Genomic DNA, 12,991 nt, shown 5'->3' on the forward strand with positions numbered 1-12,991 from the left:
CATGGAATGATTTTAGGCCCTGCCCAGAGTTTTACTTTTGCCCTGGTGGGTGGGGACGAAAATTAAAAGACGCAAGTCAATAGAAAAGGGCTGACATACCAGTGAGACTGACTGGGTTCAGAAAAGAGGGAAATGAGAGGAAAGTCATGTGGGCATTTTTAGAGTTCAACTTGCTCTTGCTTGTGTATTTGAGGTTGTTGTATCCCTTTGCTTCTTCTGCTGAGTCCTCCCCTCTTTCCTCCTCTGTCTGTCGATTGCAGCGTCATTTTCATTTAAATGGGATGCACAAGCCTGGAGATTTGGTTCTAGGTGGGCTGTTCCAGATCCACTTTTTTACTCTCTTGCCTGACCTGTCTTTTACATCAGAACCTCAACAGCCTACTTGTCAGGGGTGAGTCTGATAGGACAGCAGCACAAAGCAGAAACTGGGGAATATCAGCCCCTTGAGTGCAATGTAATTTCAAAGAATTAAATGTGCATTAATCCTATTCTATTTTAAACATACTGCTTCTTTTGCCAGAATTACTATTATTATTAGAGTTTCTATTCAACTGTTTGTAAAATCTCCAGTTATGCAACATGTACATGTTGGTAGAGTAAGCGTGTACTGTAGTAACCAGTGGTATTTTTTGTGCTAGTTTTGATGTTATAGGATTTAGACGGGCACTGACCATGGCCTTTGCTATTGATGAGATCAACAGAAACTCCAACCTGCTACCTAATGTGACTCTGGGATATGGTCTGTATAATTGTGCTGATCTAGGGATTTCATTTCGTGCAGCATTGTCCTTAGTCAGTGGTCAAGAAGAGCAATTTATATTAGATGAGACCTGTGTTGGAACCCCTCCAGTAGTGGGGATTGTGGGTGACGCTTCCTCCACTCGTTCTATTGCCATCTCAAGTGTCTTAGGTTTGTACCGAGTACCTATGGTAAGTTTTTCACACTCCCTTATTAGGATGGTTCTGGATAATTCTGCTAGAAATTCAAACTTGATATCAATTTTAAACATGAAGTAATCACTTTTAAAAAGCTGAACGAGCTGGTGACCATTTGGAATGTTTTCAACATGTGAAATATGTTTCTGTGACAGGTGAGTCATTTTGCCACATGTTCCTGTCTAAGTGACCGGCAAAAGTTTCCATCCTTCTTTAGGACAATACCAAGTGATGCTTTCCAGGTGACAAAATATTAGCAAAATGAAAATGCAAAAAAAAAAAAACCCAAAAAACAAAAAAACAAAAAGCAAAGCGTGCTGAATGAGTAACACCAGTCACATTTTTTGTACTGATGGGATTGTTTGCTCTCACAGAAAGCTGAAAGGCAATAATTAAATCTGGTCTAGCATTAAATCTGTTGAGCAGGTTTAACATTGAAAGAATATTTCAGCCTGTACTCTAATCCTTCCACATTCTGTATTCTCTCAGGTGCGTGCTATGATTCAGATTCTAAAACACTTTGGCTGGACTTGGGTTGGCCTGTTGATCAGTGATGATGACTATGGACTTCACGCTGCCCGATCTTTCCAATCTGACCTGGCTCAGTCTGGGGGAGGCTGTCTAGCCTATTTGGAGGTTTTGCCTTGGGACAATGACCAAGGTGAAATGAGGAAGATTATAGATGTGGTGAAGAAATCTACAGCTCGTGTGGTCATTGTGTTTGCACATGAAAGTTACATGATTAATGTCATGGAAGAGGTGAGCTTGAAATAAAACTTAAAATACAAAGATTGTAACCTAATATTATAATAAAAGTGAACATTCTGTTTGTCAAACTCAAAGATAAATCTTACAATGCGACAGTTGTCTCTGACTGATATATTTAATTGCAGAGGTCACAACTGCTGTTTGGTAAAGGTCCTGTCACAAGAGTGTGAGAGTGAATTTATTAAGACACATTTTACAAAACTCAGTTTTTGACAATATGCTTAACGTTGCTCCTAAATTGTGTTAACCTTAGGATTTTTGTCTGTTTATAAGTGAAAAGGTAAGATAATTGTGTAAACTGTGTATTATTCATAATTAAGGGGACTAGACACAACTTTAGTGACATGGGAGTGTGAATTTCTATATGTATTATAATGCACAGGTGGTGAGGCAGAATGTGACAGGCCTGCAGTGGTTGGCCAGTGAAGCTTGGACAGCAGCTACTGTGCTCCACACTCCCCACTTCATGCCATACCTGGCTGGCACACTGGGTATCACCATCCGTCGAGGAGAAATCCCAGGCCTCAGGGAATTCCTCTTACAAACACGTCCTGACTTACACAACAACAACAGCTATGGAAGTAGTATGGTGAGAGTTTAACTTTGCATTCTGATCTAGTATTGGCAAGAATAATGCAATTATTGATATCACAGTATTTTGAATATATTTCAGATCAATATTTTGAAAATAAATTCATCATAATTTGCATATATTTCAGGTAAACCTGTTTTGGGAATACACATTTCAGTGTAGATTTGCACCACCTCCAGCAGGTTGGATAGACACTGGGGGAGCATTGTGCACTGGACAGGAAGATCTAGAAAATGTGGATAATGACTTTTTGGACATTTCAAACCTCAGGCCAGAGTATAATATCTACAAAGCTGTGTATGCACTGGCATATGCCCTTGATGACATGCTGCGCTGTGTGCCAGGCAGAGGGCCTTTCAGAGGACACAGCTGTGGCAGTTTGAAAGAACTGGAGCCATGGCAGGTATGATATCAGATTACATGCCACCTGTCTATTTGATGAAATTATATGTTGAATGTTTCCTGTGTATTAGCATTTAGAGTGTAGGATTAAATACTATGCAGTAAGAATACTGATTATAAAGTGGCAAGCAAACAGATGAAATCACTGTCTTGACCGCTGGGTGGTTAAAGATTCTCTGTTGTGCCAATTTTCTATGCTGAGAACTTCAGCATGTCCAAGCAGGAATGTGATCTGCGTTAGCCTCAACTTCACTACCCAGTAAATATAAAAAGTAAAACAATATGAAACATTGTAAAAATGACAGGTGCCAAGTTTGAAGTACAGACAGATGGAATCTTTAAATTCACCAACCCGCAATTCATTTTTTCTTTCATTGTGGGGACATTTCCATCAAAAGTCGACCAAAACATTAAGGTTATCCACTGGGTAATGACTTCTTTAGTTGGTGGGAGTAGATAAAGCCTTTTGGATTGGTTCTTGCAGCCAACAGCAGAAACAATGCTTTGTTTGTATCTTTCACATCTTCCTATAACAACAGCATTTACAGAGATAGATTCAGTAGGTTTCAATGGGCTGAAGGCCGTGATGGATTACATAGTGACACATAGAAGTGAAGGACAAAAAGATGCACCACAAAGAAGGTGCAGTGCTTTCTGCTGGACAGTGTTACGTATGTGTCGTTTCACAAGACAATCTGCACAAATTTACACCACACATCACCTTTATTATTTTGGAACTGTGTATGCAATGCTGAGCTGTAAACTATTCCCAAATGAATTCCCTTCCTACTACACCATACAGTATAAAAGTTGTTCATATCAGAATAGTTTGCAAGTGCAGGAGTGTAAACTTAACAAGGCTGTAAAGGTGAACTAGTGTGTTTATAGGTTCCCATGTTCTGTGAACTGACAGCCCTTGCAGTTTCATTTTCAAAACTGTTTAAAAAATGACTGAAAACTAGATACTGCTGTGTTTGCTATAGTATAATATTGCGAAATTCTGCTTTTAATCAGTCCTCTTTGTTTTTTCTCTATTTTTTATTCTGATATTCACACAGCTGGTGTATTATTTAGATAAAGTCAACTTCACCACATCATTTGGTGATCAAGTGTCATTTGATGAGAATGGTGATGTCTTACCAATATATGATATCATGAACTGGCTGTGGCTCCCTGATGGAACAACTAAACTTCAGAATGTGGGTGAAGTTAAGAAGTCAGCCTTCAAAGGAGAAGAAATCACAATTGATGCAGACAAAATCTTCTGGAACTTCGAATCAAAAAAGGTTACTAACGGTTTCTTGGACATCTATTTTTGAGCTCATGGATAAATGATTATAGTAGTTCAAAGTGCAGCAGAATAACACAAAATTGATTAACACCTCCACCCATAGCCACCCAGGTCAGTGTGCAGTGAAAGCTGTCCTCCAGGTACCCGCATGGCCAGAAAGAAAGGGGAACCTGAGTGTTGCTTTGACTGCATCCCTTGTTCTGAGGGAAAGATCAGCAATGAGACTGGTTAGTATACAGTTTTAAACATTGCAGTTTAGAAATATAATATAAGCATGTATCTCAACACTGTTCCTCCTTTCATAGACTCATTGGAGTGCACCAGTTGTCCAGATGACTTCTGGCCCAGCCTCCAGCGTGACCACTGTGTTCCCAAGGAAACAGAGTTCCTCTCCTACCATGAACCTCTGGGTATTGGCCTGACAGCTGCTGCGTTGCTGGGCACCTGTATGTGTGCTGTTGTCCTGGGCATCTTCATCTATCATCGGAGAACACCTATAGTACGCGCCAACAACTCAGAACTGAGTTTTCAGCTATTGCTGTCACTTAAGTTATGTTTCATGTGTTCACTGCTGTTTATCGGTCGTCCCACGCTGTGGACATGCCAGCTGAGACATGCAGCATTTGGGATCAGTTTTGTGCTTTCCATCTCATGTATCCTGGTGAAAACCATGGTGGTTCTGGCTGTGTTCAAGGCCTCCAAACCAGGAGGTGGAGCCAGTCTGAAGTGGTTTGGTGCTGTGCAGCAGAGAGGGACAGTCATGGTTCTTACTTCTATTCAGGCAGCAATCTGCATTGCCTGGATTGTATCTGCCTCCCCAGTTCCTCATAGAAACACTCAATACCACAACGATAAGATTGTGTATGAGTGTGTAGTTGGGTCCACAGTTGGTTTTGCAGTGTTACTGGGCTATATCGGCTCCCTGGCTATTCTCAGTTTTCTGATTGCATTTATAGCAAGAAACCTTCCAGATAGTTTCAATGAGGCCAAACTCATCACTTTCAGCATGCTGATCTTCTGTGCTGTGTGGGTGGCCTTTGTCCCTGCTTATGTCAGCTCACCAGGCAAATATGCAGATGCAGTGGAGGTATTTGCCATCCTGGCCTCCAGTTTTGGCCTCTTGGTAGCACTGTTTGGACCCAAATGTTACATAATCCTGCTGAGGCCAGAGAGGAACACAAAGAAAGCCATCATGGGTCGAGGCCATGAGACTTAAGAGCCGTGTTTAATTTCTCAGAACAGAATGTACCCTTTCATTCGAAAGATACAAAAATGCAGGCAGTTAATCGTAGCAGAAAATATGAATATACCTGAATATGAAATTTCTTTGTAAATGAACCCGATTAAAAACCTGACTGAAGATCTTTTAAAAAATAGATGTTACTATCTTTCAATAAAGATGATCTGGATTCATTTGACATTAGTATAACCATCTGGAGGTGATGTGAACTTAAAGGTACAGCCACCAGTTTTTATATTTGCCCCTAAATTCAAAGCGCTTCTCACAGCTGTGGCATTATGCCTCCCTATGTCCCTCCAGCCACATTTTCCACTTCATCTGGCTCCTTTTCTGCCACTCTTCACCTGTCTACTGGTGCTCCAAAGACATTTTACATCCATCTTGGTCACCTTTTTCTCATCAACACACTCAACTGTTGTTATCCCCCCTGATCTGCCCTACAGTATGCCTTTCCTAATTGATAAACAAAGAACTAGGCTTCCTGAAGTCACTTGCAGTTTTCTGGGTGTCAGACCCTGATCATGTGCAAGAAGTGGTCTTCTAAAAGTGGGAGTTTCTTGCTAACACTGCAGACACTGATTGTCCTGAGTTCTAGTTCAGACAACCACATTTTGACATTATATTAATAGTTTGGGAAATTAACCCAGTCAGAAAGAGGTTGTGCTTGTAGATTGGTATATTACAGAGGACCAGATTATTGGCATGCATACTCCAAGGACCCTTCTAGATCAGTAATGGGTGAATTCCAGGTAGGAGATTTTTTTCAAACTAATAAAACAGTTCATCTATTTTTTCTCCAGAAGAATTCACTGATTACACTGTTTTAATGGGGAAATTACGTGATGACCATGACAGGAGAAAAACAATTTGCATTTACAGAAATTGTGCAGAATAAAGCCTTAATATATTTGAGATGCTGTTGCTTCTTAATCTTGTGTATCTCAGCACTTCTGGTAACATGTCAATTAAGATCAGAATCGTTTCCAAAGAAAAACAATTCACAATATAATATAATTTATTATAGTATCTAAGAACTATTTCCTTTCTCATCACTTTATGTAAGGGGAAGCTGAGTAAGGTCATCCTACATGGAAGAGTATGTGTAAGCACTTATAATTATTACACTAAAATAAGTGAGAAAACTCCTTTATGGGTTTCATGCAGTTACTATTTTTACTTTGTATCTCACTTGGGGTGTCAGCAGGTTGACTGACATTACGATGAGCAACACTGAAAATTAGACAGACAAAACTTTATTGAGATAACCTGTGCTAGACTTATGTTTCTGGAGAACGGATCATATCTAATATCTGATTAGTTATTATGTCACAGACAGATACGGTAGTTATCTACCAAACAGGTACAGCAGAAGGAAACGTAGATAAGAAGATGTTTCAGTTCACCATATACCACCATCTAGTGGACAACTGCTCCAGCTGCACTCTGACATCAGATGAAATGCATTTGTGTGGGGGACTGTAGTTAGTGATTTTAGGCCCTGCCCCTAGTTTGGCTTGTGCCCTTAGTGGGTGGTGCTGAAGAATAAAAGCTGTGAGGCAATAGAAAGTGGATGACATAGCAATGAACCTGACTGAGCTCAGAAAAGGGGTAAACAGTAGAATAATCATGGTTGCATTTCTAGATTTGAACTCACTCTTGCTTGTGTATTTCATGTGGTGGTATCCCTTCTTTTCTTATGTTGAGTCCTCCAATCTTTCTTCCTCCTCCTGTCATTTACAACGACGTTTTCATTTAAATGCGATGCACAAGCCTGGAGATGTGGTTCTAGGCGGGCTGTTCCCAATCCACTTATTTTCTGTCTTTCCTGATCTGTCATTTACATTAGAAGCGGATCAGCCTACTTGTTATGGGTGAGTCTGTCAGGACAGTGGCAAAAATCATAAACTGGCAAAAATAATTTTTTCACTAGTAACATGTTTTATGTTTTGTGTTAGTTTTGATATCCTAGGATTCAGACAGGCACAGACCATGGCCTTTGCTATTGATGAGATCAACAGAAACTCCAACCTGCTACCTAATGTGACTCTGGGATACAGTCTTTATGATAACTGCGCTGATCTAGGGATTGGATTTCGTGCAGCATTGTCCTTAGTCAGTGGTCAAGAGGAGCAGTTTATGTTAGACGAGACCTGTGTTGGAATCCCTCCAGTAGTGGGGATTGTGGGTGATTCTTCATCCACTCGTTCTATTGCCATCTCCAGTGTCTTAGGCTTGTACAGAGTGCCTATGGTAAGTTTTTTGTGTTTCCTTTTGCGGATGGTTTTGCATAATTTTGAATTAGTATCAAATTTAATATCAATTGTAAACATGAAGTAGTCAACCTTAACAAGTTGAAAGAGCTTCAAACACTTCATCACAGTCTGTTTTTCTCACAGGTGAGTTATTTTGCCACATGTTCTTGTCTGAGTGACCAGCAAAAGTTTCCATCTTTCTTTAGGACAATACCAAGTGATGCTTTCCAGGCAAGTAACAACAGTCACATTTTTTGTCGCTGATGGGATTATTTGATCTCACAGAGAGCTAAAAGACAATAATTAAAAAGGTCCGATCATAAACCAGTTCGGCATGTTTTGCAGTGAAAGAATATTGCAGCTTGTGTACTAATCCTTTCAATATCTATTCACTCAGGTGCGTGCCATGATTCAGATTCTAAAATACTTTGGCTGGACTTGGGTTGGCCTGTTGATCAGTGATGGTGACTATGGACTTCATGCTTCACGATCCTTCCAATCTGACCTGGTTCAGTCTGGTGGAGGTTGTCTGGCCTACATAGAGGTTTTGCCATGGGACAATGACCAAGATGAATTCAGAAGAATTGTCGGTGTGATGAAGAAATCTACAGCGCGTGTGGTCATTGTGTTTGCATACGAAAATCACATGATTAACCTGATGGAAGAGGTTGGACATGAAATGAAACTTAACTTAACTTAAAAGTCAAAGTTAAGATTTTGTTTGTCAAACTGAAATATTAAAGTTACAATATGACATTGGCCTGTGACAAATACATTTAATTGTAAAGTAAAGTGTAAAGTACAATATTCAATTTAGAAAAGGCCCCGTTAGCAGAGTTTCAGAGTGAAATCAGTTATTAAGACTTTTTGTGAAACTCCACTTATGAAGACATGCATAATTGCTCATAAATTGTGCGAAACATAGGATTACATCCATTCATAAGTGAGAAGGCAAGATAACTTGTTAACTGTGTGTAATTCATATTTAAGCAGACTAGACACAACTTCATTAGCATAAAAATGTGAATTTCTGTATTTATTATAATGTACAGGTGGTGAGGCAGAATGTGACAGGACTGCAGTGGTTGGCCAGTGAAGCTTGGACAGCAGCTACTGTGCTCCACACTCCCCACTTCATGCCATACCTGGCTGGCACACTGGGTATCGCCATCCGTCGAGGAGAAATCCCAGGCCTCAGGGAATTCCTCTTACAAACACGTCCTGACCTACACAACAACAGCAGCTATGGAAACAGCATGGTGAGAGTTTAACTGTACAATCTGATCTAGAAATTGAAGTACTTAAACTGGCAGAATTTTTAACACATTATTTTGAATACATTCATCATAATTTGAATATATTTCAGATCAGCCAATTATGGGAATACACATTTCAGTGTAGATTTGCACCACTTCCAGCAGGTTGGGTAGCTGCTGGGGGAGCATTGTGCACTGGACAGGAAGATCTAGAAAATGTGGAGACTGAGTTCATGGATGTTTCAGACCTCAGGTCAGAGTACAATGTGTACAAGGCTGTGTATGCACTGGCATATGCCCTTGATGACATGCTGTGTTGTGTGCCAGGCAGAGGGCCTTTCAGAGGACACAGCTGTGGCAGTTTGAAAGAACTGGAGCCATGGCAGGTATGATATCAGATTACATGCCACCTGTTAATTTGATTAAATTAAATGTTGAAGGTTGAATTCCTGGATAACAGCATTTAGAATGTAGGATTAAATACTATGCAGTGAGAATACTTTTTATAAATTGCCAAGCAAATAAATGAAGGTATTCTCTCGACTGCTGGTTAATACCAGTGAAAATTATTATTATGTGGGTGGTTAAAGGTGCTATGTTGAATCAATTTTCAGGTTCATACTTTTAATTTGTGATCTGATTGGTGAGCTCCCACAGGCCAGTACGCATCAGCACCTTTCATTCTGTTAGCTCTGCAGGTGTTTTTAGAGGGAGGAGATCACTAAAGCCAAATCTACCTGCATTTTTACGATGAACATCACCACAATATCTGCTTCTAAAAGTACAAGCACATGTTCAAACAGGAACGTGATCTGCATCTGCATAGTCTGTGCTTCACTGCCCACCAGGCCACTGCTGTTAGTGATACAGATTTGAGGTCTGAGCAATGTAGCTGCTGGGTGCTTGTCAAAGTCACATCACAATCACCACCAATTTCATTGTTAACCTTGCCCTGATTGCTTTCACATGTCCTCCTGTGAGTGTATACACCAATCAACCAGAGCTACAACCACAGACAGGTGAAGTGAATAAAATTAATCCTATGCTTGCAGTGCAATGTTCTGCAGGGAAACCTGTATGGCATTCAAGTGGATGTTCTTTGACACACACCACCCATCTAAACATTGCAAGTTAAATACAATCATGGGTGTCAGCAGTCCGTAGGTGTGGTCCTTCAAAATTCAAGAGCTGTTTTTGAAAGGTGACAGTCTCATTTGTACAACTGCTTGTAATTACCTTTAAAAAGTTTTAGAAGTGGTGTATTTACTGATGTATTTTTTTCACAGAAACTGTGATAATCTCTTCAGCTTGTGTTATCCACAATCCATAAACTCATTTGGCTTGCTTTATGTGCAAATCTAAAACACATTAAAAGAAAGGGAAAGACATAAAAAGCACGATATGGCCTCGTTAATATCTTATATTTGTATATATGTTCATAAGTGCAGCATGTACTTTCATCGCCTTTTAAAAGGTACTGCTGTGTTCACTGTTGTCATACACATTATATGTTAGATAATTCTATTTTAATCTGTGCTCTTTGGTTTTCCTCTATTTTTTATTCTGATATTCATATAGCTGGTGTATTATTTGAAAAAGATCAACTTCACCACATCATTTGGTGATCAAGTGTCATTTGATGAGAATGGTGATGTCTTACCAATATATGATATCATGAACTGGCTGTTACTCCCTGATGGAACCACTGAACTTCAGAATGTGGGTGAGGTTAAGGAGTCAGCCTTCAACGGTGAAGAAATCTCAATTGATGCAGACATCATCATCTGGAACTTTGAATCAAAAAAGGTTACTTCTGATTTTTCAGACACCTGCTTTGTAGCCCAAGGACAGTAGGGCAGAGTAACACAATATTGATTTTTTCCTGTATAGCCACCCAGGTCAGTGTGCAGTGAGAGCTGTCCTCCAGGTACCCGCATGGCCAGAAAGAAAGGGGAACCTGTGTGCTGCTTTGACTGCATCCCTTGTTCTGAGGGAAAGATCAGCAATGAGACTGGTTAGTATACAGTTCTGAACATTGCAATTTGAAAATATAATAACATGCATCCCAACACTGTTCCTCTTTTCGCAGACTCATTGGAGTGCACCAGTTGTCCAGAGGACTTCTGGCCCAGCCTCCAGCGTGACCACTGTGTTCCCAAGGAAACAGAGTTCCTCTCCTACCATGAACCTCTGGGTATTGGCCTGACAGCTGCTGCATTGCTGGGCACCTGTATGTGTGCTGTTGTCCTCGGCATCTTCATCTATCATCACAGAACACCTATAGTACGCGCCAGCAATGCAGAACTGAGTTTTCAGCTACTGCTGTCACTTAAGTTATGTTTCATGTGTTCACTGCTGTTTATCGGTCGTCCCAGGCTGTGGACATGCCAGCTGAGACATGCAGCATTTGGGATCAGTTTTGTGCTTTGCATCTCATGTATCCTGGTGAAAACTATGGTGGTTCTGGCTGTGTTCAAGGCCTCCAAACCAGGAGGTGAAGCCAGTCTGAAATGGTTTGGTGCTATGCAGCAGAGAGGGACAGTCATGGTTCTCACTTCTATTCAGGCAGCAATCTGTACTGCCTGGATTGTATCTGCCTCACCAGCTCCTCATAGAAATACTCAGTACTACAATGATAAGATTGTTTATGAGTGTGTTGTAGGGTCCACAGTTGGTTTTGCAGTGTTACTGGGCTATATTGGATCACTGGCTGTCCTCAGTTTTCTGATTGCATTTATAGCAAGAAACCTTCCAGATAGTTTCAATGAGGCCAAACTCATCACTTTCAGCATGCTGATCTTCTGTGCTGTGTGGGTGGCCTTTGTCCCTGCTTATGTCAGCTCACCAGGCAAATATGCAGATGCAGTGGAGGTATTTGCCATCCTGGCCTCCAGTTTTGGCCTCCTGGTAGCACTGTTTGGACCCAAATGTTACATTATCCTGCTGAGACCAGAGAGGAACACAAAGAAAGCCATCATGGGTCGAGGCATTGAGACATAAAAGCTGCACCTAATTTCAGTGAACAGAACGAGTCCTTGTTCTCTTCACAATACAAAAGTGCAGTCAGTCATCAGTAATGGCAACGTTAACATGTTGAGAAACCGGGGCTGATGCCAAAAAATGTACATGAAATTTTTGTCCATATTAATCTGATAAAACACCTGACTGAACACCTGAATAAAATATGAGTTACTTTCTTTAAATAAAGACAATTTGTTTAACTTCATATTACTAAAAGCATTTCTGTGTAGCCTGTCTGGAGATGACATGGACTTATGGATAAGTAACGCCCACCACCACCACCCGTTTCAAAACATCAGATGCCACACAGTATGATGTTATTCCTCAGTCTGTGCCCTCCAGTCACACTGGAGGGCACCAGTCACCACTTCCCCAGGCCATTTCACTTCCACTCTCCACATATCTTCCACTTCCTAAAAATATTTCTGATCCATCTTGGTCACCTTATTCTTATTAACTCACTCACCTGTTCTCACTTTCGAGGATCCACCTTGCAGTAACCCCTTTCCTGATTCATAAATGAAGAGCTAGTCCTGTTGGGGCTCTGGTGGTTGAGAGGTGATTCTGATGCTATGTTATATATATAATGTATATTGACAGTATTCTAATAGTTTTGGAAACCCAGTCAAAGAAGAGGTTGTGCTTGTCAATTTGTATTTTATGGAGGACTGGATGATGGTCCTAGGCAGAGGTATCCATACTCCAAGTGCCCCTCTGGATGGGTAACACAGAGTGAAGAGCGCCAAATCACAACAACAGTTGTCTCACGTCACTTTCAAATTAGAGCAGGTCTAGACCAAAGTCTTTAAATTGATTTTTAAAGAAACCCAACAAAACCCACATGAGCAAGCACTTGGCGACAGTGGCGAGGAAAAACTTCCTTTTAGAAGGCAGAAACCTGAACCCCAAATTGCTCCCGATGTCATGCCATTGGTGTGTGAATGTGTGCGAATAGTTAGGTCATGATGTTCTGATGCTATTCCCCTGCATTTTCATTCATTATTCCTGTTGCATTGCTTCTGCATCGTTTGGCCCTCTCCCTGCATCGACATTTGCCACCCTGCTGCATCTTTTCCTCTGCATTTACATCCATTAGCCCTGTGACATGTATTACTCCAGCATTATTTTCCTTATATATATTTCCTTCTGCTTTATGATTATCTTTTCTCCCTTGTATCATTACTAGCCTTTCCTTGTATCATTTCGGTATTTTCCTGCTTCTCTGCATAGCAC

General features: G+C 40.7%; 2 protein-coding genes across 2 annotated transcripts; both read left to right on the plus strand.

Annotated features, from left to right (window-relative positions):
• The first annotated feature begins 209 nt into the window (after positions 1-209).
• Positions 210-5,699, plus strand: LOC124058946 (extracellular calcium-sensing receptor-like). Its single transcript, XM_046388588.1, has 9 exons — positions 210-391; positions 639-930; positions 1,092-1,178; positions 1,426-1,695; positions 2,087-2,293; positions 2,424-2,699; positions 3,757-3,984; positions 4,093-4,216; positions 4,295-5,699. Exons 1-9 carry the CDS (start codon positions 282-284, stop codon positions 5,203-5,205), a joined length of 2,505 nt encoding a protein of 834 aa, XP_046244544.1. The 5' UTR covers positions 210-281; the 3' UTR covers positions 5,206-5,699.
• Positions 5,700-6,909: 1,210 nt separating this feature from the next.
• Positions 6,910-11,960, plus strand: LOC124059401 (extracellular calcium-sensing receptor-like). The gene is made up of 9 exons (XM_046389346.1): positions 6,910-7,100; positions 7,185-7,479; positions 7,626-7,712; positions 7,879-8,148; positions 8,534-8,740; positions 8,848-9,123; positions 10,316-10,543; positions 10,628-10,751; positions 10,827-11,960. Exons 1-9 carry the CDS (start codon positions 6,991-6,993, stop codon positions 11,735-11,737), a joined length of 2,508 nt encoding a protein of 835 aa, XP_046245302.1. The 5' UTR covers positions 6,910-6,990; the 3' UTR covers positions 11,738-11,960.
• Positions 11,961-12,991: the final 1,031 nt, after the last annotated feature.

The sequence above is a fragment of the Scatophagus argus genome, chromosome 5, assembly GCF_020382885.2.
Source record: "Scatophagus argus isolate fScaArg1 chromosome 5, fScaArg1.pri, whole genome shotgun sequence".
Classification (NCBI taxonomy): domain Eukaryota; kingdom Metazoa; phylum Chordata; class Actinopteri; family Scatophagidae; genus Scatophagus; species Scatophagus argus.